The 21,745-nt window shown below is 41.5% G+C and overlaps 1 protein-coding gene across 1 annotated transcript in view; it reads left to right on the top strand.

The window, feature by feature from the left end:
- Nucleotides 1-21,745, top strand: part of LOC115105117 (cadherin-10-like) — a 61,651-nt gene that overhangs the window by 10,481 nt on the left and 29,425 nt on the right. The window contains exons 2-3 of the mRNA XM_029626752.2: nucleotides 569-925; nucleotides 20,602-20,896. Coding sequence (XP_029482612.1) covers nucleotides 710-925; nucleotides 20,602-20,896 — 511 coding nt within the window. The 5' untranslated portion in view covers nucleotides 569-709. The remainder of the gene's footprint in view (nucleotides 1-568; nucleotides 926-20,601; nucleotides 20,897-21,745) is intronic.

Genomic DNA, 21,745 nt, shown 5'->3' with positions numbered 1-21,745 from the left:
CGAGCAATAGTTGTTGTGCTGACAGAATTAACATTTTCAAATATATCATTATCAGCCAGCACTCTATCTTGAATCTCCCGCAGTTTTATTGCATTGTTGACAACAACCATGTCAACAATAGCATTTTCCTGCGCATCTGAAAATATTTTTCCTCTTCCCCCTATTGGGGGCAGCCTTTGAGTCCTGTTGTAAAAATATATTTTACAGTCAAACACACTTACAGCAGTGTGCTGGCATTTGAACAAAGTGCTGTAAATCCACAGTGTTGTGCAGGTTGTGGTTAAAGTCATGGGATAAGTGTGTAGAGTTTTGAAAACTGTGTTCAAGCAATGAAAAACGAACTAGAGTTTGGTCCACATGAACTGCTGCTGTGCAGACTGTAGTTAGAGTTTTGCACATGTAACTCCAGTTGTATCCACTGTCGTTTAGCAATCGAAAAAAACTGTAATATTGGACACAGGCAGGCGATATTACCTTTGGGCGGATATTGAAAGAAATTATGTCTACCTGAATTCAATATCATTGTTGTGTTATCTCTCTGATTCATCCTTGTTTTTCTTCTTCACAGGGATCAATCAATAGGCTATCAAAGGGAAAAGGACTACAATGCATGATTTGGTGGCGTTGCATTCCAGCGTGCATCCTACCAGAAGCTCATTACCATAACACATTAGTCATACAGAACTCCTTCCCCACGTGATTGGATACCATGATAACCAATCACTTCCAGATTATATTTATGGTCTCCATTCTACGGCCAATCACTGCCCTGCCCATGGCACCTGGAAATACTGTGAATCTATTGGGAACATCACCGGAGAAGGATGATGGAAAGATACTCCAGCGCGCCAAACGAGGATGGATGTGGAATCAATTCTTTCTTCTAGAGGAGTACACCGGGAATGACAACCAGTATGTTGGCAAGGTAAGGGTTTTATGTGCCGTTTTTATGGGACATTCTTTGTAGGCTGCCTAGAGATGATCGGTTATGTCATAGTACACTCAGTCAAAAGGACTGTTCCTGTTGTATTGACATACCTTTCAATAGTTAGGACAGAGAAATGACAGAGGCGTGCATCACCTGAGAACTCCCTTAATGTAAAGATCAGCTTGTTAAGCTCCATCTCCGAGCAACGCGCAACTAATTCCAGTCTCTCATTCACACAACAATTCAAAAACAACAGTGGGAATAGAAAAATCTAAATGAAGAATCAATCACTCAAATTAGCGATATAACATGACAGATAGAGGAGGAATAGATGTTCCCATTTGTGAGGGTTAACAACAGACAGCATTATCAAATTACATCATGAGGTTAGACAAAATCACTGACCCGCTACCTCACATCGCCAACGGCCTGAGCCTCCTCTGTCATGTTGACACAGCTCGTTAACTGATAAGACAGCACAAAAACATAAATATTTCTCAGAGCTATAACCCCCTACTTTAGATCAGAGGAGCGACTTGTCAAGCCATCAATGTTAGTGCTAAAAAGAGAGCTAGTCACAGTGTTAGAGATGACGCTACATTTATCATCCTGAGGGAGGGGAACAAGGTGACTGTCGAAAGCCTATTTTCTCAGAGGAAGCTGGCTTTCATCACATGCCTCATCCTCAAGAGTAAACAAGTGTCACTGTACAGGGTGGAGTAGAAGGATATGACTACCAGCTTGGCAGATAGCATTGTCCTGACGCAATGGAGAGAACAACAAAAAGAAAAAGATGGAGGGAAGGGGGTGTTGGAGAGAGAAATTATGAATCAATCAAGCCAGGCCAATGATATTTCACTTCACTGTGTTATACGTGATGAGGCAACAAAACAGTCCCGGCTATCCATTGAGGCTATCCACTGATGTTGTCAGTGACTGCTGCATTCTGGCTTTCTTCCTGACTCTTTGATGGTCTCTGGCTGGCATACTGGCAAGTTTCCTGGCATGACAGCAATCACATGCGCTGGCCATCGACTCACCCGGTGTCCAATATCATTCACAATCAAACTGCCAGGATGACATGAGGCCGCAATAAATAAAGGGGGAGAAAAAAACCACCCACACGCTGGCTTTACTGAAGAAGCTAGTGTTGATTGCTATCGCTAATTCCATCAGCTTCACTCTGGAATTGTTGTCTGTGAGAAAGAGCGGTGAAAAGCTTGGGCATAAGGACAGGCACTTAAAGGCCCAGCACCAAGCTGGGCTTATTTATTTCACATCCAATCAAGTTTCACATGTGAAACGGCAAATGTTTTGCTGTGCCACAAAGTCTGTAGCTTTTTCAGAACTCAATATACAGATTCAATACCTAAACTACATCTCTGCACATAGCAAAAGAGTGCCATTTGCACTGCTATTTTAGTTATCAGTTAATCTGACTGTCATTGATTTAATTGACTACAGGGTTTTCTGTATAGTTGTCTAATGTTGGTGGGGCATACTATTATATTTCCGATGTTAATCCTGAATCACTATGATATTATAATAGTTTTTCTTGAGTGTATTTTTAACAAAGTCCAAAGTCTAGGAATAGAGGTGAAATCAATTATTGACACAGATATGGTGGCATAGCAGGAAGATTGGAAGGCAGTGAACAAAGAGGTTGTCAGTTCAAATCCTAGGTGAGGACATGTTGAATAATAATTATTGTATAAATAAATAAGAAACATTAAATAATGTATGTAAAGTGTGTCTAATATGAAAGCGGTGTGAGGTTCTGGGCACAACCTAACAACTAATGGTTACTAAACCATTGTATCAGTGTTCATTTTGTCAACAATAACTATGACAAAAAAATATTGTCAACAAACTATTTTTCCTGACTAAAACTATGACGATAACATTTGTTTTGTCCAATCATTAGTATGCATGCATGCAGAAAAGTTGATGCAATCCTCTCAGTTGCAGAACTGATATCTTTCAGTCTTGTGATCTGATTCTGCCCAGCTCCAACACTGCTCTCAGGCTGTCACGTGAGTCATTCGTCAGTCTTTTGAACTGATGCGGAGCCAAGACCCTTCACATGTAACTAACCTCAACCTGAAACAATAATGTTTACTCTCTCTTTCTTTCAAGTAGGCTATTTTTGATTTGAGCACACTGGAATCTCTATTTCCCCATGTGTTCTGTTATTCATTCATCTGTGTTGCCACTCTGGCCCCACGGTCTGCAAATGCTAGTTGTGGTTGTGTTTTTCCTATAGGAAAAATATTTTCCTATAGGAAAAACAAATGCTATTTGTTGAATATTTGTTGAATTTGTTGAATACATTAATACAGTACTTCTGGGATTTTTGGAAAGCTTAAATTCAATTCTCCCCTTTTCAAGGACACCCCTATAATTTAGCCCTCCTTGATGGCCATGATGGAGAAAATCAGAGCTGTTAATTGTTTAACCTGCAGCCAAGGCTTTATTATAGCCTAAATGGTTAATTATGGTTGGTATTGGTTACAATCTGCCATAATATCAATGTTGCAAGCTAAGGTATACAAGGGAATCTGCTTTAAAGTTCTACCTGTCTTCCTAGTAGCCTACTTGGTGTTGTGAATTGCTGACTGCTTATTAACTTGCAGATGATTGTTGACACATCAACCAGGATTAAGGGACAGGGCAATTTGTGACTTATTGTTTTCATAATCAGTGGCTTTATTGGAGGGGGAGTGGTTTCTCCTCTCCTAGGAAATCAGCAATTAGTACCGGGAGGTGTGCTCTTCACCTTTTCAAAGCATTTAGCAATTAGTATTTATACTTCAGTCTCCTCTGTTTTTTCAGCGGTGGTTGTGTCGCAAAACTAAGACCGTCAACGAAACAGCGATGGTTCTGCAGAGTTATTTGAGGAAGGAAAGAGAGAAAGGCTCCACACCACTCTTACTTGAGTATCTTACCTAGTGATTTTCAGAATATCTAATTTTGCTCTTTTGCAACTGTCTGTTTTCTATCTCAGTTTTCTCCTCTACATGTAGACTTTTCAGACTCCCCCCCTCCCTTGGCTGCAACCCTTCTAATTTAGTGTACCCTGCAAGCACAATTCATGTGGAATTCCTGGTCTCTGGCAGCGTTTAGAACTGCCGATCTGCGGTCAAGAACGCTAAATTAATCTCAGCCTATGCTGCATTTCAGTCCCTTGACTTTCGGGCCCTGAAGGAGACATGGATCACCCCAGAGAACACTGCTGCTCCAGCTGCTCTCTCTTCATCTGACTATGTTTTCTGTCATTATCAGAGAGCATCTGGTCATTGCGGAGGTGGCACAGTGCTACTAATTTCTCCTAAGTAGAGATATTACATTATTTCCCTCTCTCACCTGTCCATCTCCTCATTTGATTTCCATGCTGTCACTGTCACTTGTCTACTCAAACTAACATTGTTCTTATCTATCACCCACCAGGTGTCTGTACCACATACTCTCACAACTGGTGTACCCCAGGGCTCGATTCTAGGCCCTCTTCACTCTCTACACCAAGTCACTCGGCTCCGTCATATCCTCATTAGGTCTCTCCTATCATAGAATGCGGATGACAATAAGCCACTTTTCTCCTTCCCCCTTCTGACACTCAGAAGGTGATACACATCTCTGCATGCCTGGCAGATATCTCAGCTTGGATGTCGGCCCACCACCTCAAGCTCAACCACGACAAGACAGAGCTGCTCTTCCACCCGTTAAAGCCTGCCTACTCAAAGACCTATCCATTACGGTTGCAACTCTACAGTGTCTCCCTCCCAGAGTGCAAAGAACCTTGGCGTGACCCTGGAAAACACCCTGTTGTTCTCTGAAAAAATCTAAACAGTGACTCACTCCTGCAAGTTGATGTTCTACAACATCCGTATAGTTCGAATCAACCTCACACAGGTAGTGGAGCAGGTCCTAATCCAGGCACTAATCCCAGTACTGGAGTACTGCAACTCACTGTTGGTTGGGCTCCCCACTTGTGCCATCAAACCCCTGCAATTTATCCAGAATGCTGCAGCCTGCCTGGTGTTCAACCTTCCCAAGTTGTCTCATGTCACCCTGCTCCTCCGCACACTCCACCGGCTTCCAGTCGAAGCTCACATCCACTACAAGACTATGGTACTTGCTTATGGAGCAGCAAGAGGAACAGCCCCTCCCTACCTTCAAGCTATGCTCAAACCCTACACCCCAACCCGAGCACTTCGTTCTGCCACCTCTGGTCTCTTAGCACTATGAGAGGGCATCTCCCACTCAGCCCAGTCCAAGCTCTTCTCCGTCCTGGCACTCCAATGGTGGAACCAGCTTCCCATAGCAACCACCCCCTAAAACAGCATTTTGTGAATGAACACTAGAACTTGACTTTTCTTCACCCCTGACTAGCTTTGACTTTGCTGATAGCTACTTTATTGAGGATTTACTATGACTGTGATGTGGTTGTCCTATTTTAAGATGAATGCACTAACTGTAAGTCGCTCTGGATAAGAGCGTCTGGTAAATTACTAAAATGTAAAAGGTTAAAAGGCCTACTTGGACAAGGCTATCTGAATATGCACATGATGGAAGTTAGAGGTAGCCTGTTATTTAATAGAAAAAAATGCACGGACTGTCATGTGACTAATTGCTGTGACTCAAACTAGACGAAGGCTGAAATGACGAAAATCTGACTAAAACCAAAAGATATTTTAAGCCTAAAACTAAATCTAAAATAGCCGCCAAAATTAACACTGCATAATATATGACATGCTTTTAGGGCTCATTATACATACTGTATGTCATAAAGGATTATACTGATGACTACAGGGTGGAACTGTATATGGTGCTGAAATGGCTTCTCTTCAAGGTGAACTATATACCGTGCATAGAATGGCCCATATTCACGAAGTGTCTCAAAGTAGGACTGCTGATATAAGATCAGTTTTTCCTTTGAGGTGATAATCAATTAATATAATTACATGGACGGGGGACCTGATACTAATTCAGCATTATGAAAATGGGCCATGTGTGTTTTTGTCAAACTCCACAAGACACGCCTCTTGGCGTTGCTGATTCACTATCACCTGATCTTCAGCGAGCCATTTCAGACAGCCATTAGCATGAGGGAGGGTATTTAACAAGCCTTGTCCTCGTGGAGGGAGGCATACTTGTTCAGTATGGCTCTGAAGTGTGAACACTTGCAATGCAATGCAATCAGAAGGCTTGTGTCTGGAGTTTCTTTCTGTAGGGGTGCAGTGACTCACATAAAAAGCTGTTCCATCCCAGCTATTGATGTGGACAAAACCCCTTTAACCTCTTGGTAGTCTGTGATGCTTTGTAAACAAACGCTGCCGCTCTCCAGTTCCCCTGAGCACTGTACTGATCATAGGAAAAATTGAAGAAACTGAAAAAACACTACTGAATGTGTATAATCCTGGAGAACAAAGACAACTAACAATAAAGAGAGAGAGAATATAATTATTCTGTATCCGTTTGGGGCTCTATTTTCCTATCTCCCCTCTGCAGCACTAAACAATGCTCACTAGAGACCTGACAAGAATTGCCAATGACTTTGCTGCTTTACTGACTATTCCTCTGTGTTTGTGCAAGGGGACTTAAAGCTAGAATCGTTCATTGAAACAATAAGAAAGCCTTCTCCCAGCCCTTGTTTATGCGAAGAAGCTAAGGGATGGGGCTAGAGAAATTTTATAGGGCTATGGATGCAAAGACTGACCATCCAGTATATCAAATGTATAGTGATAACCATGTTTTGTGGCTATACAGTTTTGCTTACACTTACGTTGTTCACAAACATTGGTGTAAAACTAGCGTATATTTTGGGTTCTGATTGGGTACGACAGTTGAACTAAGCAAATGAGGCCTCTAAGTTATATTGCAGTAGTTGCTTTGGGGCAAGTCTCTGAATGTCCTGAATGTCCTTCAACCCGATCGAACATTTCTGGAGAGACCTGAATATAGCTGTGCAGCATTTCTCCCCATCCAACATGACAGAGCTTGAGAGGATCTACAGAGAAGAATGGAAGAATATTTTCCAAGCCCCAAGCATCATACCCAAAAAGAATAAAGGTTGTAATCGCTGCCAAAGGTGCTTCAACAAAGTTCTGAGTAAAGGGTCTGAATACTTATGTAAAAACGACATACACTACAGTTAAAAAATGTACTTGTTTTCAAAAGAAAAGCGAAAAAATGTGTCCATTTAAATAACTAACTGATCAGAAAGTTTTTTTTTCTTCACAATTCCTGACATTTAATCCTCGTAAAAAGTCCCTGTCTTAGGTCAGTTAGGATCACCATTTTATTTTAAGAATGTGAAATGTTAATAATAGTAGAGAGAATTATTTATTTCACCTTTTTATTTCATTAATCACATTCCCAGTGGGTCAGATGATTACATACTAATTGAGTGTATTTGGTAGAATTGCCTTTAAATCATTTAACTTGGGTCAAATGTTTTGGGGAGCCTTCCACAAGTTTCCCATAATAAATTGGGTGAATTTTGGCCCATTCCTCCTGACAGAGCTAGTGTAACTGAGTCAGGATTGTAGGCCTCCTTGCTCACACACGCTTTTAAAGTTCTGCCCATACATTTTCTATAGGATTAAGGTCAGGGCTTTGTAATGGCCACTCCAATACCTTGACTTTGTTGTCCTTAAACTGCACCTGTTTGATCTCGTTACCTGTATAAAAGGCACCTATCCACACACTCAATCAAACAGACTCCAACGTCTCCACAATGGCCAAGACCAGAGAGCTGTGTAAGGACATCAGGGATACAATTGTAGACTTGCACAAGGCTGGGATGGGCTACAGGACAATAGGCAAGCAGCTTGGTGAGAAGGCAACAACTGTTGGCGCAATTATTAGAAAATGGAAAAGTTCAAGATGACGGTCATTTACCCTCGGTCTGGGGCTCCAAGCAAGATCTCACCTCGTGGGGCATCAATGATCATGAGGACGTTCAGGGATCTGCCCAGAACTACACGGCAGGACCTGGTCAATGACCTGAAGAGAGCTGGGACCACAGCCTAAGAAAACCATTAGTAACACACTACGCCGTCATGGATTAAAATCTTGCTAGCGCCCGCAAGGGCTCCCTGCTCAAGCCAGCGCATGTCCAGGCCCGTCTGAAGTTTGCCAATGACCATCTGGATGATCCAGAGGAGGAATGGGAGAAGGTCATGTGGTCTGATGAGACAAAAATAGAGCTTTTTGGTCTAAACTCCACTCACGCCATGTTTGGAGGAAGAAGAAGGATGAGTACAACCCCAAGAACACCATCCCAACCGTGAAGCATTGAGGTGGAAACATCATTCTTTAGAGTTGCTTTTCTGCAAAGGGGACAGGACGACTGCACCGTATTGAGGGGAGGATGGATGGGGCCATGTATCGTGAGTTCTTGGCCAACAACCTCCTTCCCTCAGTAAGAGCATTGAAGATGGGTCGTGGCTGGGTCTTCCAGCATGACAACGACCTGAAACACACAGCCAGGGCAACTAAGGAGTGGCTCCGTAGGAAGCATCTCAAGTTCCTGGAGTGGCCTAGCCAGTCTCCAGACCTGAACCCAATAGAAAATCTTTGGAGGGAGCTGAAAGTCCGTATTGCCCAGCGACAGCCCCGAAATCTGAAAGATCTGGAGAAGGTCTGAATGGAGGAGTGGACCAAAATCCCTGCTGCAGTGTGTGCAAACCTGGTCAAGAACTACAGGAAACGTCTGATCTCTGTAATTGCAAACAAAGGTTTCTGTACCAAATATTAAGTTCTGCTTTTCGGATGTATCAAATACGTTTGTCATGCAATAAAATGCAAATTACTTAAAAATCATACAAATGTGATTTTATGGACTTTAGATTCTGTCTCTCACAGTTGAAGTGTACCTATGATAAAAATGACAGACCTCTACGTCCTTTTTAAGTAGGAAAACCTGCAAAATCGGCAGTGTATCAAATATGTGTTCTCCCCACTGTAGCACAGCTGGGTGATATGAAAAGTAATAGTCAAATCAATCAAGAATATAATAACTTTTTGCAAAAAAAACACCTTTAATATACAATCTGTGGAAACTATGAGAATAGAACGGTTCAGAACTTTTGTGAAACATCACAGCAGAGTTGAAAAATACATGGCAAATATAAATAAATTAAAGAGAAAGTATATAAATTGTATTATTAAAGAGAAAGATGGCAGGGGTTGGGTAGAGCTGAAGCGTAGAACAAAGAAACTACAAGATAACTAATATAAAATATACGGTGTTTGTATAAGGAATATAGGTCTTGAAGGAGTTCTGACATATTCTGAGCACTAGTTGGCTGTGTTTCCTTCACTTTGTGGTCCAACTCATCCCAAACTATCTCAATTTGGGTTGAGGTCATGTGATTGTGGAGACCACGTCATCTGATACAGCACTCGATCACTCTCCTTCTTGGAAAATAGCCCCTACAGAGCCTGGAGGTGTGTTGAGTCATTGTCCTGTTGAAAAACAAATTATAGTCCCACTAAATGCAAACCAGATGAGATGGCGTATCACTGCAAAATGCTGTGGGAGCCATGCTGTTTAAGTGTGCGTTGACTACTAATTAAATCACTGAGGGTGTCACCAGCAAACCACCCCCACGCCATCACACCTCCTCCTCCATAATTTACGGGTGGGAACAACACATTGCAGAGATCATCCGTTCACCTACTCTACGTCTCACAAAGACAGTGGTGGAACCAAAAATATCAAATTTGGACTCATTAGACCAAATGTCAGATTTCCACCGGTCTAATGTCCATTGCTCGTGTTTCTTGACCCAAGCAAGTGTCTTATTCTTAATGGTGTCCTTTAGAAGTGGTTTATTTTCAGTAATTCAACTGTGAAGGCCTGATTCACTCAGGCTGGTAACTAATTAACTTACCCTCTTCAGCAGAGGTAACTCTGGGTCTTCCTTTCCTGTGGTGGTCCTCATAAGAGCCAGTTTCATTATAGCGCTTGATGGTTTTTGTGACTGCACTTGAAGAAACATTCAAAGTTCTTGAAGTTTTCCGCATTGACTGACATTCATGTCTTAAAATATTGATAAACTGTCATTTCTCTTAGCTTATTTGAGCTGTTCTTGCCATAATATGGACTTTTACCAAATATCTTCTGTATACCAACCCTACCTTGTTACAACAAATGATTGGCTTATTCTAAAATTGATTTAATATTTTTTTTCCTGATCAATCTACAAACAATACCTCATATTGACCAAGCATAAACAGGTTTAGAAATGTTTGCATATATATATATATATATATATATATATATACATATATATATATATACACTCACAGTTGAAGTCGGAAGTTTACATACACTTACGTTGGAGTCATTAAAACTAGTTTTTCAACCACTACGCACATTTCTTGTTAACAAACTGTAGTTTTGGCAAATTGTTTAGGACATTTACCTTGTACCTTGTTTACAGACAGATTGTTTCACTTATAACTCAATGTATCACAATTCCAGTGGGTCAGAAGTTTACATACAACAAGTTGACTGTGCCTTTAAACAGAATGGAAAATTCCAGAAAATGATGTCATGGTTTTAGAAGCTTCTGATAGGCTAATTGACATAATTTGAGTGAATTGGAGGTGTACCTGTGGATGTATTTCAAGGGCTACCTTCAAACGCAGTGCCTCTTTGCTTGACATCATGGGAATATCAAAATCCAAATTTTGATTTTCATGGGAAAATCAAAAGAAATCAGCCAAGACCTAAGAAATAAATTGTATGTTGTATGTTGTATATATGTTGTGGTGGTGCTTTACTGCAGGAGGAACTGGTGCACTTAAGAAGATAGATGGCATCATGATGGAATATTAGGTGGATATATTGAAGCAACATCTGAAGTTAAAACCTCTTGGCGCACCGATTTCTTTTGGGGGATCATTTTCGTCAACATCTGCTGAATTGCAGAGGGACAAATTCTATTTAACTTCTTGCGTCGAGCCATCCCGGATCCGGTATCGTGACTACAGCCTCAAGCTCATTACCATAACGCAACGTTAACTATTCATGAAAATCGCAAATGAAATTAAATTAATCTATTTGCTCTCAAGCTTAGCCTTTTGTTAACAACACTGTCATCTCAGATTTTCAAAATATGCTTCTCAACCATTGCAAAACAAGCATTTGTGTAACAGTATTGATAGCTAACGTAGCATTTAGCGTAGCATTTAGCGTTAGCATTCAGCAGGCAACATTTACACAAAAAAACAGAAAAGCATTCAAATAAAATCATTTACCTTTGAAGAACTTCAGATGTTTTCAATGAGGAGACTCTGTTAGATAGCAAATGTTCCGTTTTTACAAAAAATATTATTTGTGTCGACTAATCGCTCCGTTTTGTTCATCACGTTTGGGTAAGAAAAAATAAATAATAATAAGTCATTGGTTTCGCCTGTTGCATTAGTTCTGGGGCTCTCACAGATAATATCTTGGCAGTTTTGGAGACGTCAGAGTTTTGTCTTTCCAAGGCTGTCAATTCCATGCATAGTCGAGCATCTTTTCGTGACAAAATATTGCGCTTAAAACGGGCACGTCTTTTTATCCAATAATGACACAGCGCCCCCATAGGTTCAAGAGGTTAAATTGCTAAAAATATTGAATTTTCATGAAATCACAAGTACAATATACCAAAACACAGTTTAGCTTGTTGTTAATCCAACTGGCATGTCATTTTTCAAAAAAGCTTTACATCGAAAGCTATCCAAGCGTTTATGTTAGGACAGCTCTCAGCAGACAAAACATTACAAACAGCTAGCAGCAAAGTAGATTGGTCACGAAATTTAGAAAAGCAATACAATTAATCGCTTACCTTTGATGATCTTCGGATGTTTGCACTCACGAGACTCCCAGTTACACAATAAATGTTCATTTTGTTCCATAAAGATTATTTTTATATCCAAAAATCTCCATTTGGTTGGTGCATTTTGTTCAGTAATCCACCGGCTCGTGCAGGTCACGACGGGCAGACGAAAATTCCAAATAGTACCCGTAAAGTTCGTAGAAACATGTCAAACGTTTTTATAATCATCCTCAGGTTGTTTTTTAAAATAAATAATCAATAATATTTCAACCAGACGATAGCTTTTTAAATAGGAGAGAGAGAGAAAAGGTCTGCTCCAAGCTGCTCGCGCATGCAAAACTCTGGGGTGACACAGCTATCCACATTTTCCAGAATAAAAGCCTGAAACTATGTCTAAAGACTGTTCACACCATGTGGAAGCCATAGGGAAAGGAATCTGGTTGATATCCCTGTAAATGGAGGGAAGGCATGCAATGGAACAGGGAGGTTTCAGAAAAACAGTACTTCCTGGTTGGATTTTCCTCATGTTTTTGCCTGCAATATCAGTTCTGTTATACTCACAGACAATATTTTGACAGTTTTGAAAACTTTAGAGTGTTTTCTATCCTAATCTGTCATATATAGGCATATTCTATCTTCTGGGCCTGAGAAATAGGCAGTTTAATTTAGGTGCATTTTTCATCCAAACATCAAAATACTTGCCCCTACACTCAAGAGGTTAAACAATATTGCATTTCTGAAGGACAAGTTCATAAAAACTACAGTGTCTGCATAGCCTATGTGGTCATAGATAGGAAATATCATAGCAATTCATACTTTTGTCACTTATTTTACTCATGGATCCATGGATCGACTACTAGATTAATCAATAATACTGCATGAATTGCATGATTCGATTCCATACTGCTGCAAGAATTGACTGTATAATACTTCATTAATCAATTTCATAATACTGCACGAATAGATTTAAATTTGGCATGAATCGACTGTATAAATCTGCATAAATCACTGGACTCAATAATACTGCATGAATACATGCATCACAGGGGTATATTGCCCACTCCATACTAGTGTGCCAGCCTGCCAGTTATCCAGACTGGCAGACAGACAGTGTACTGTAAACAGCGGATTACACTGTGGCTTGTGAGATTGCCCATAAACGGACCTCCAATAATTACCTTTTAGTGTTTACCGTCTGAGCGTGTTGTGTATTTTCTGACTTGTCTAATTCAATAAGTGCTAGCAGGTATATAGTAAATCCCCTAGTCCTGTGTTGTCTGACGACTGTCAAACTCCAATTAGCTGGCAGACCTGACAGCATGGCTCCATTGTATGGAGTTCTCTCTTCCCTTCCATTTGATGGTCTCCTCTTTGTTTTCTTTCTGTCAATTCTCTCTCTTATTGGGGTTAACCATTGAGTCTGAGAAGCATACCATATGTCCCAAATATCCCTGGTCAGAAGTAGTCAAAATGTAGGGAACAGGGTGCCATTTGGGACACAAACAGACTGCAAGAGTCATCAGCGGAATGTGCAGTGGGAAAGTAAAGAACACTGGGTAAAAACAAAGTACTTTAGGAGATTCTGTACACAATTGAAGAGTAGCCACTGTACATTTTATGTTGAAATTATTATCTTGGCTTATCATATTCTTCAATGTTCAGCAATGAACATCAGGAGTAAAACTATTCAGACTGTAGCTGTATTCATAATCAGCGTCCCAAAATCGAACCTTATTCCTACTTTTCACCAGTGCTGTGCACTAAATATGGAATAGGGTCCATTTGCATATTTCTCACTTTCTTCCCAAAGTTGCATTGTTGTTGATCCTGGTTTTCAGATTGCAGAAAATAATGAGTTTCTCCCTCACTGTGTTGATATTAATATTCATGAATATTATGATGCTGTGTCCCTCATTGCTTGTCACTTAGGATGTGATGGCCCATGAGATATAGTGCTAAATATAAGCCTATGACACTGTAGTATCAGCAGTGCAGTAATGAGCTTCAAGCCAGTCACTCATCATAGTTACTTGAAGTAATGCTAATTTATTTCAAGACGATGAATAGTCTAGAAAGACGCACTTAGATGGTACATTGGACCAAACTTAGCAGAAACAAAAGTACAAGAATATATGTTGTATTGTGTTCTTGTGATGCAATGATTTCACCTATTTGGGAGTGAGAGGCACCTTTTCATTATAACATTGGAGGAAATACCTTCCTAGTGTATGATTCATGTTTTTGCTGGTCTTATAAATGCTATCCAGTTAACTAATATTTAGAAAAACAAAAGTTTGTTAGGCTAGATACAGTATATAGATGGTTATGCTAACCTGTTTGCAAATCCCTTTAACTTTGCTAGCTAGCTTCCTGGCTAGCTATAGAGGTTATTGGGTTACAGCAGTTAGCTAGCTACTGTCATTAAGTTGTTGTTTTGCTATTATCATATTTTACCTAAGCATCCTGGCATGTAAATATAACGCCATAGACACATTTAAATGTAGGCGTAGAAGCATGATGTGTTCAGAATTCCATGATCTGAACTCAAATCAAATCTTGCAGAAGTTATCATAGGTGCAGCGAAATGCTTCTGCTTCTAGCTCCCATCAGTGAAGTAATACCGAACAACATAAAAAAAACACACAAATAAATTATAATAAAATAATGAAAATCAAGAAATATCTGAATGAGCAATGTCAGAGTCCAGAATATACACTGCTCAAAAAATAAAGGGAACACTAAAATAACACATCCTAGATCTGAATGAATGAAATATTCTTATTAACTTCTTATTAAATACTTTTTTCTTTACATAGTTGAATGTGCTGACAACAAAATCACACAAAAATTATCAATGGAAATCAAATTTATCAACGCATGGAGGTCTGGATTTGGAGTCACACTCAAAATTAAAGTGGAAAACCACACTACAGGCTGATCCAACTTTGATGTAATGTCCTTAAAACAAGTCAAAATGAGGCTCAGTAGTATGTGTGGCCTCCACGTGCCTGTATGACCCCCCTACAATGCCTGGGCATGCTCCTGATGAGGTGGCGGATGGTCTCCTGAGGGATCTCCTCCCAGACCTGGACTAAAGCATCCGCCAACTCCTGGACAGTCTGTGGTGCAATGGAGACATGATGTCCCAGATGTGCTCAATTGGATTCAGGTCTGGGGAACGGGCGGGCCAGTCCATAGCATCAATGCCTTCCTCTTGCTGGAACTGCTGACACACTCCAGCCACATGAGGTCTAGCATTGTCTTGCATTAGGAGGAAGCCAGGGCCAACCGCACCAGCATATGGTCTCACAAGGGGTCTGAGGATCTCATCTCGGTACCTAATGGCAGTCAGGCTACCTCTGGTGAGCACATGGAGGGCTGTGCGGCCCCCCAAAGAAATGCCACCCCACACCATGACTGACCCACCGCCAAACCAGTCATGCTGGAGGATGTTGCAGGCAGCAGAACGTTCTCCACGGCGTCTCCAGACTCTGTCACGTCTGTCACATGTGCTCAGTGTGAACCTGCTTTCATCTGTGAAGAGCAGAGGGCGCCAGTGGCGAATTTGCCAATTTGGTGTTCTCTGGCAAATGCCAAACGTCCTGCACGGTGTTGGGCTGTAAGCACAACCCCCACCTGTGGACGTCGGACCCTCATACCAGCCTCATGGAGTCTGTTTATGACCGTTTGAGCAGACACATGCACATTTGTGGCCTGCTGGAGGTCATTTTGCAGGGCTCTGGCAGTGCTCCTCCTGCTCCTCCTTGCACAAAGGCGGAGGTAGCGGGCAGTGCTCCTCCTGCTCCTCCTTGCACAAAGGCGGAGGTAGCGGGCAGTGCTCCTCCTGCTCCTCCTTGCACAAACGCGGAGGTAGCGGTCCTGCTGCTGGGTTGTTACCCTCTTACGGCCTCCTCCACGTCTCCTGATGTACTGGCCTGTCTCCTGGTAGCGCCTCCATGCTCTGGACGCTATGCTGACAGACACAGCAAACCTTCTTGCCACATCTCGCATTGATATGCCATCCTGGATGAGCTGCACTACCTGAGCCACTTGTGTAGGTTGTAGACTCCGTCTCATGCTACCACTAGAGTTAAAGCACCGGCAGCATTCAAAAGTGACCAAAACATCAGCCAGGAAGCATAGGAACTGAGAAGTCTGTGGTCCCCACCTGCAGAACCACTCCTTTATTGGGGGTGTCTTGCTAATTGCCTATAATTTCCACCTGTTGTCTATTCCATTTGCACAACAGCACGTGAAATGTATTATCAATCAGTGTTGCTTCCTAAGTGGACAGTTTGATTTCACAGAAGTGTGATTTACTTGGAGTTACATTATGTTGTTTAAGTGTTCCCTTTATTTTTTTGAGCAGTGTATATACAGTACCAGTCAAAATTTTGGACACACCTACTCATTCCAGTGTTTTTCTTTATTTTTACTATTTTCTACATTGTAGAATATAGTGAGATACTACACTATGAAATAACACATATGGAATCATGCAATAACCAAAAACGTATTTAAAAAATGTAAATACAAGTCCATATTGTGGCAAGAACAGCTCAAATAAGCAAAAAGAAATGACAGTCCATCATTAATTTAAGACAAAGGTTAGTCAATGCGGAAAATCTTAAGAACTTTGAAAGTTTCTTCAAGTGCAGATGCAAAAACCATTAAGCACTATAAAGAAACTGGCTCTCATGAGGACCATCACAGGAAAGGAAGACCCATAATTGCCTCTGCTGCAGAGGATAAGTTAATTTGAGTTAACTGCACCTCAGATCGCATCCCAAATAAATGCTTCACAGAGTTCAAGTAACAGACACATCTCAACATCAACTGTTCAGAGGAAACTGTGTGAATCAGAAAACTGCGTGAATCAGTCAAATCTCTGCAAAGCAAACATTACTAAAGGACTCCAATAAGAAGAGGAGACTTACTTCTGCCAAGAAACACGAGCAATGGACATTAGACCAGTGGATATCTATCCTTTGTTCTGATGAGTCCAAATTTGAGATTTTCTGTTCCAAATGCTGTGTCTTTGAGACGCAGAGTAGGTGAACGGATGATCTTCACATGTGTGGTTGCCACCATGAAGCATGGAGGAGGAGGTGTGATGGTGTGGCGGTGCTTTGCTGGTGATACTGTCGCTGATTTATTAAAAATTCAAAGCACACTTAACCAGCATGTCTATGACAGCATTCTGCAGCGATATGCCATCCCACCTGGTTTGCGACTAGTGGGACTTTTTGTTTTTCAACAGGACAATGACCCAACACACCTCCAGGCTCTGTAAGGGCTATTTTACCAAGAAGGAGAATGACGGAGTGCTGCAACAGATGACCTGGCCTCCACAATTGCATGATCTCTACCCAATTGAGATGGTTTGAGATGAGTTGGACCGCAGAGTGAAGGAAAAGCAGCATATGCGGGAATTCCCTCAAGACTGTTAGAAAAGCATTCCAGATGGAGCTGGTTGAGAGAATGCTTTGTTTTGTTGCTTTGTCTGGTTGAGAGAATGCTTTTCTGGTTACTACAAGATTCCATATGTGTTATTTCCTAGTTTTGATGTCTTCACTATTATTCTACAATGTAGAAAATTGTACAAATAAAGAAAAACCCTTAAATGAGTAGGTGTGTCCAAACGTTTGACTGGTACTGTATTTATATATATATATATGATGGCGTGTATAGACAGTAAAGACAGTATATGGATAGAAAAGGTGTGTACATTAGTAGTTATATAGGATGAGCCTCGACTAGAATGCTGTATATACATATGCAATGGGCAAAACAGTATGTAAACAAGCATCTCTGCATGTCTGGCAGACATATCAGTGTGGATGACGGATCATCACCTCAAGCTGAACCTCGGCAAGACGGAGCTGCTCTTCCTCCCGGGGAAGGACTGCCCGTTCCATGATCTCGCCATCACGGTTGACAACTCCATTGTGTCCTCGTCCCAGAGCGCTAAGAACCTTGGCGTGATCCTGGACAACACCCTGTCGTTCTCAAATAACATCAAGGCGGTTGCCCGTTCCTGTAGGTTCATGCTCTACAACATCCGCAGAGTACGACCCTGCCTCACACAGGAAGCGGCGCAGGTCCTAATCCAGGCACTTGTCATCTCCCGTCTGGATTACTGCAACTGCTGTTGGCTGGGCTCCCTGCCTGTGCCATTAAACCCCTACAACTCATCCAGAACGCCGCAGCCCGTCTGGTGTTCAACCTTCCCAAGTTCTCTCACGTCACCCCGCTCCTCCGCTCTCTCCACTGGCTTCCAGTTGAAGCTCGATCCGCTACAAGACCATGGTGCTTGCCTACGGAGCTGTGAGGGGAACGGCACCACACTACTCCAGGCTCTGATCAGGCCCTACACCCAAACAAGGGCACTGCGTTCATCCACCTCTGGCCTGCTCGCCTCCCTACCACTGAGGAAGTACAGTTCCCGCTCAGCCCAGTCAAAACTGTTCGCTGCTCTGGCCCCCAATGGTGGAACAAACTCCTCACGACGCCAGGACAGCGGAGTCAATCACCACCTTCCGGAGACACCTGAAACCCCACCTCTTTAAGGAATACCTAGGATAGGATAAAGTAATCCTTCTCCCCTCCCCCCTTAAAAGACCTAGATGCACTATTGTAAAGTGGCTGTTCCACTGGATGTCATAAGGTGAAAGCACCAATTTGTAAGTCGCTCTGGATAAGAGCGTCTGCTAAATGACTTAAATGTAAATGTATTAAAGTGACCAGTGCTCAATAACTATATACATAGGGCAGCAGTCGCTAGGGTGCAGTGTTGAGTACTGGGTGGTAGCTTACTAGTAACAGTGACTAAGTTCAGGGCAGGCTACTGGGCGGAGACCGGCTAGTGGTGACTTCTAGATAGTAGATGGGTGAATTGGATTTTTAAATTTTATTTTAAAGAAACCACAGGAAAGTAATACTACAGTAGTAGGAATACTACAGTAGTATCCACAAAAGAAAACACTGTTGTAAATGACACAGTAAAGTGTGCAAAAACACATAACTTTTCTAACTATACTAAATACTACAGTAAAAATTTGCATATACCCTGCCCCCTCCCCCATATCCCAATTTGTGTCACCCATAAGTGAGAAACATGCCAAGTAGACCATATATTGTGTACACTACACATTATAGAAAAGTGCAGGAATGTTGAACTACTTGAATAGACCCTATTGTGAACTAGCTACAGATTATGGAAATTGTGGACTTTGAATATTCCTCTAGGAGAAAGCTTGCACATAATAAAGCAAAAACATTATAGTAAACACTACAGTATTGTCTGCAAAAACACTACAGTATACTACAGTATTCATTCTATTGTTAACTGTAAATACTATTATAATATAAATACTAAAATCTGCAAATACACTGGAGTGAATAGTATAGTATTTTTTTATGTGGGGGTATGTTGATGTGGGTGTTGTAACATCAAATACAGGACTCATGGGTTGTCCGCTTAAAATTACCCACAGAATATGATTATTTTGATCAGACAGGGCACACCTTCGATATATCGATATACAGTAACTACTACCAATTGGGGAGAAAAAGGGGGTAAAATAATATATCGAAGGAAACACTGTACACCTAGCGACCTGGTCAGCATGCACTGCACCGCCACAGGAGACACTAGTGCGTGATGAGACAAGGATATCCCTGATGGCCAAACCCTCCCTAACCTGGACGACACTTGTGCGCCGCCCCATCGGCCTCCCGGTGTGGCCACTTGCAAGTTACAATTAAGATAAGAAGCATTGCAGGATAAGAAGCATTAAGTACACACTCACTTTGCTAAGAATCTATTGGAATGCAAGATTCAAGATGGATGTTCTGTGCCAAACAGAGCAGTCTCTGAGCAACCATTCATGTTCTTTGAAATTATTTTACCCCCTTTTTCTCCCCAATTGGTAGTAGTTACTGTCTTGTCTCATCGCCGCAACGCCCGTACGGACTCGGGAGAGGCGAAGGTTGAGAGCCATGCGTACTCCGAAACACAACCCAACCAAGCTGCACTGTTTCTTGACACAACGCACATCCAACCCGGAAACCAGCCACACCAATATGTCAGAGGAAACACCGTACACCTAGCGACCTGGTCAGCATGCACTGCACCGCCACAGGAGACACTAGTGCGTGATGAGACAAGGATATCCCTGATGGCCAAACCCTCCCTAACCTGGACGACACTTGTGCGCCGCCCCATGGGCCTCCGAGTTGCGGCCGGCTGCGACAGAGCCTGTGCTCGAACCCAGAATCTCTGGTGGCACGGCTAGCACTGGCTCAGACCACTGTGCCACCCGTGAGGCCCATTTATGTTGCAATATATATGGTCCATACAAGAACCAAATAAGATCCAAACAAGAACGATTCCATTTCAGTCTCTGAGCTAACATGCTTGTGCTAGCATTCTTGTTTTTCCATTTCTCAAATTAAGTAAATAAATTGTGGTATGGGATGGTAATCGTCAGCCAAGAGTATATAAACTCTGAAATCAAATGTTTGTGAATTGAATGTATCCAAGGCCAACATAGTGAGCAATAATCAAACTCTCAAGATAGTTGCTAAATGGCGTATATTATTATTATTATTATTATTATAGCTAGCTTGGCTGTATATGAATATCTGTCCAGAGAGACTAATCCAAGGCAGATGTAAAAAGATGTTGAATTTAGTGTTGAATCTGTTATTTACATAAACCTGCCAACTGTACTTGCCATTTTAGTTTTTTGTACATTTCAAATTTCCTGACTGACGCTGAATGCTCTCTCCATCTCAAAAGAAATCTCTCACATGGTTTTTCCTTCTTTCTATCCACAGCTGCATTCCAATATGGACCGAGGGGAAGGTAACGTGAAGTACATTCTAACTGGAGACGGGGTGGGGAGCTTGTTTCTAATAGATGAGAACTCAGGTGACATTCACGCCACTAAGCGGTTGGACAGGGAGGAGAGGGCCATATACACACTCCACGCTAAGGTGGTGGACAAGAGGACCAACAAGACACTGGAGGCTGATACTGAATTTAACATCAAGATCCACGACATCAACGACAATGAGCCAAAGTTCTCAAAAGACATCTATTTCGCCAGTGTCCCAGAGATGTCAGATGTAGGTGAGTAAAAACAACTGCATTGTCTGAGCTGGTCCTTTTGTGGTGCTGTATTTCCATGAAGAAATGTGAATGACAATTATTTTTTAAACTTAGTTAACAAAGGCAGAGATAATGAACTGGAAATCAAATCATGTAATTGACACCATAAAATCTACATGTAATAGTGGAAAGTTGAATCTTTAGTGAAGGTTTTGCCTCATTGCACTGAACTTAATTCAGATAATATAGATGAACCAGTAGGTAGGCACAAATACAAAAAAGCCTTAAAAAGGCAAAAGGGCCAACTGGAATACATTTCCAATTATGAGCCCACAAATTAATAGAATGTGTAATTGCAAGTTAAATAAAAACCTATTTGCCAATATGGCAAATAATCGTCACTATCGTGTTCACATAATGATGGAATCATTAACTGATTCCAGAGAGAGGATGTTGAGGTTAACAGTGGCTGGATTTGTGGCTGGAATTGCTGGAATTGTTGGAAACATTTGATGAAAGTATTGAGCAGTGGAGCTCATATACAGAACAGTTTGAATATTTTGTTCTTGGATATTACATTGATGAGGACAAAATTGTGCCTAAATTATTTAGTATTATGCGGCCAAATAAATGTAATTTACTCCGCAGTCTGCTACAGGCAAGGTAACACAACGTGTGGAGATATTGTGGAAATACTGGAAGGACCATTTTCACCAAATCACTAGTTATTGCTGAAGTGTTCCACAGAAGGACTCAGGAATAGGGAGAATCAGAGACGTGTTTGCTGCTGCATTAAATAGTGCACTAAATTAAATCAGTGCACTGTGAGTTTGAAGTTCTAAATGACAGCATTAGAGACAGACTAGTATG

This window comes from Oncorhynchus nerka, linkage group LG22, assembly GCF_034236695.1.
Source record: "Oncorhynchus nerka isolate Pitt River linkage group LG22, Oner_Uvic_2.0, whole genome shotgun sequence".
NCBI classification, from domain to species: Eukaryota; Metazoa; Chordata; class Actinopteri; order Salmoniformes; family Salmonidae; genus Oncorhynchus; species Oncorhynchus nerka.
This window is presented reverse-complemented; position numbering and strand designations above follow the sequence as displayed.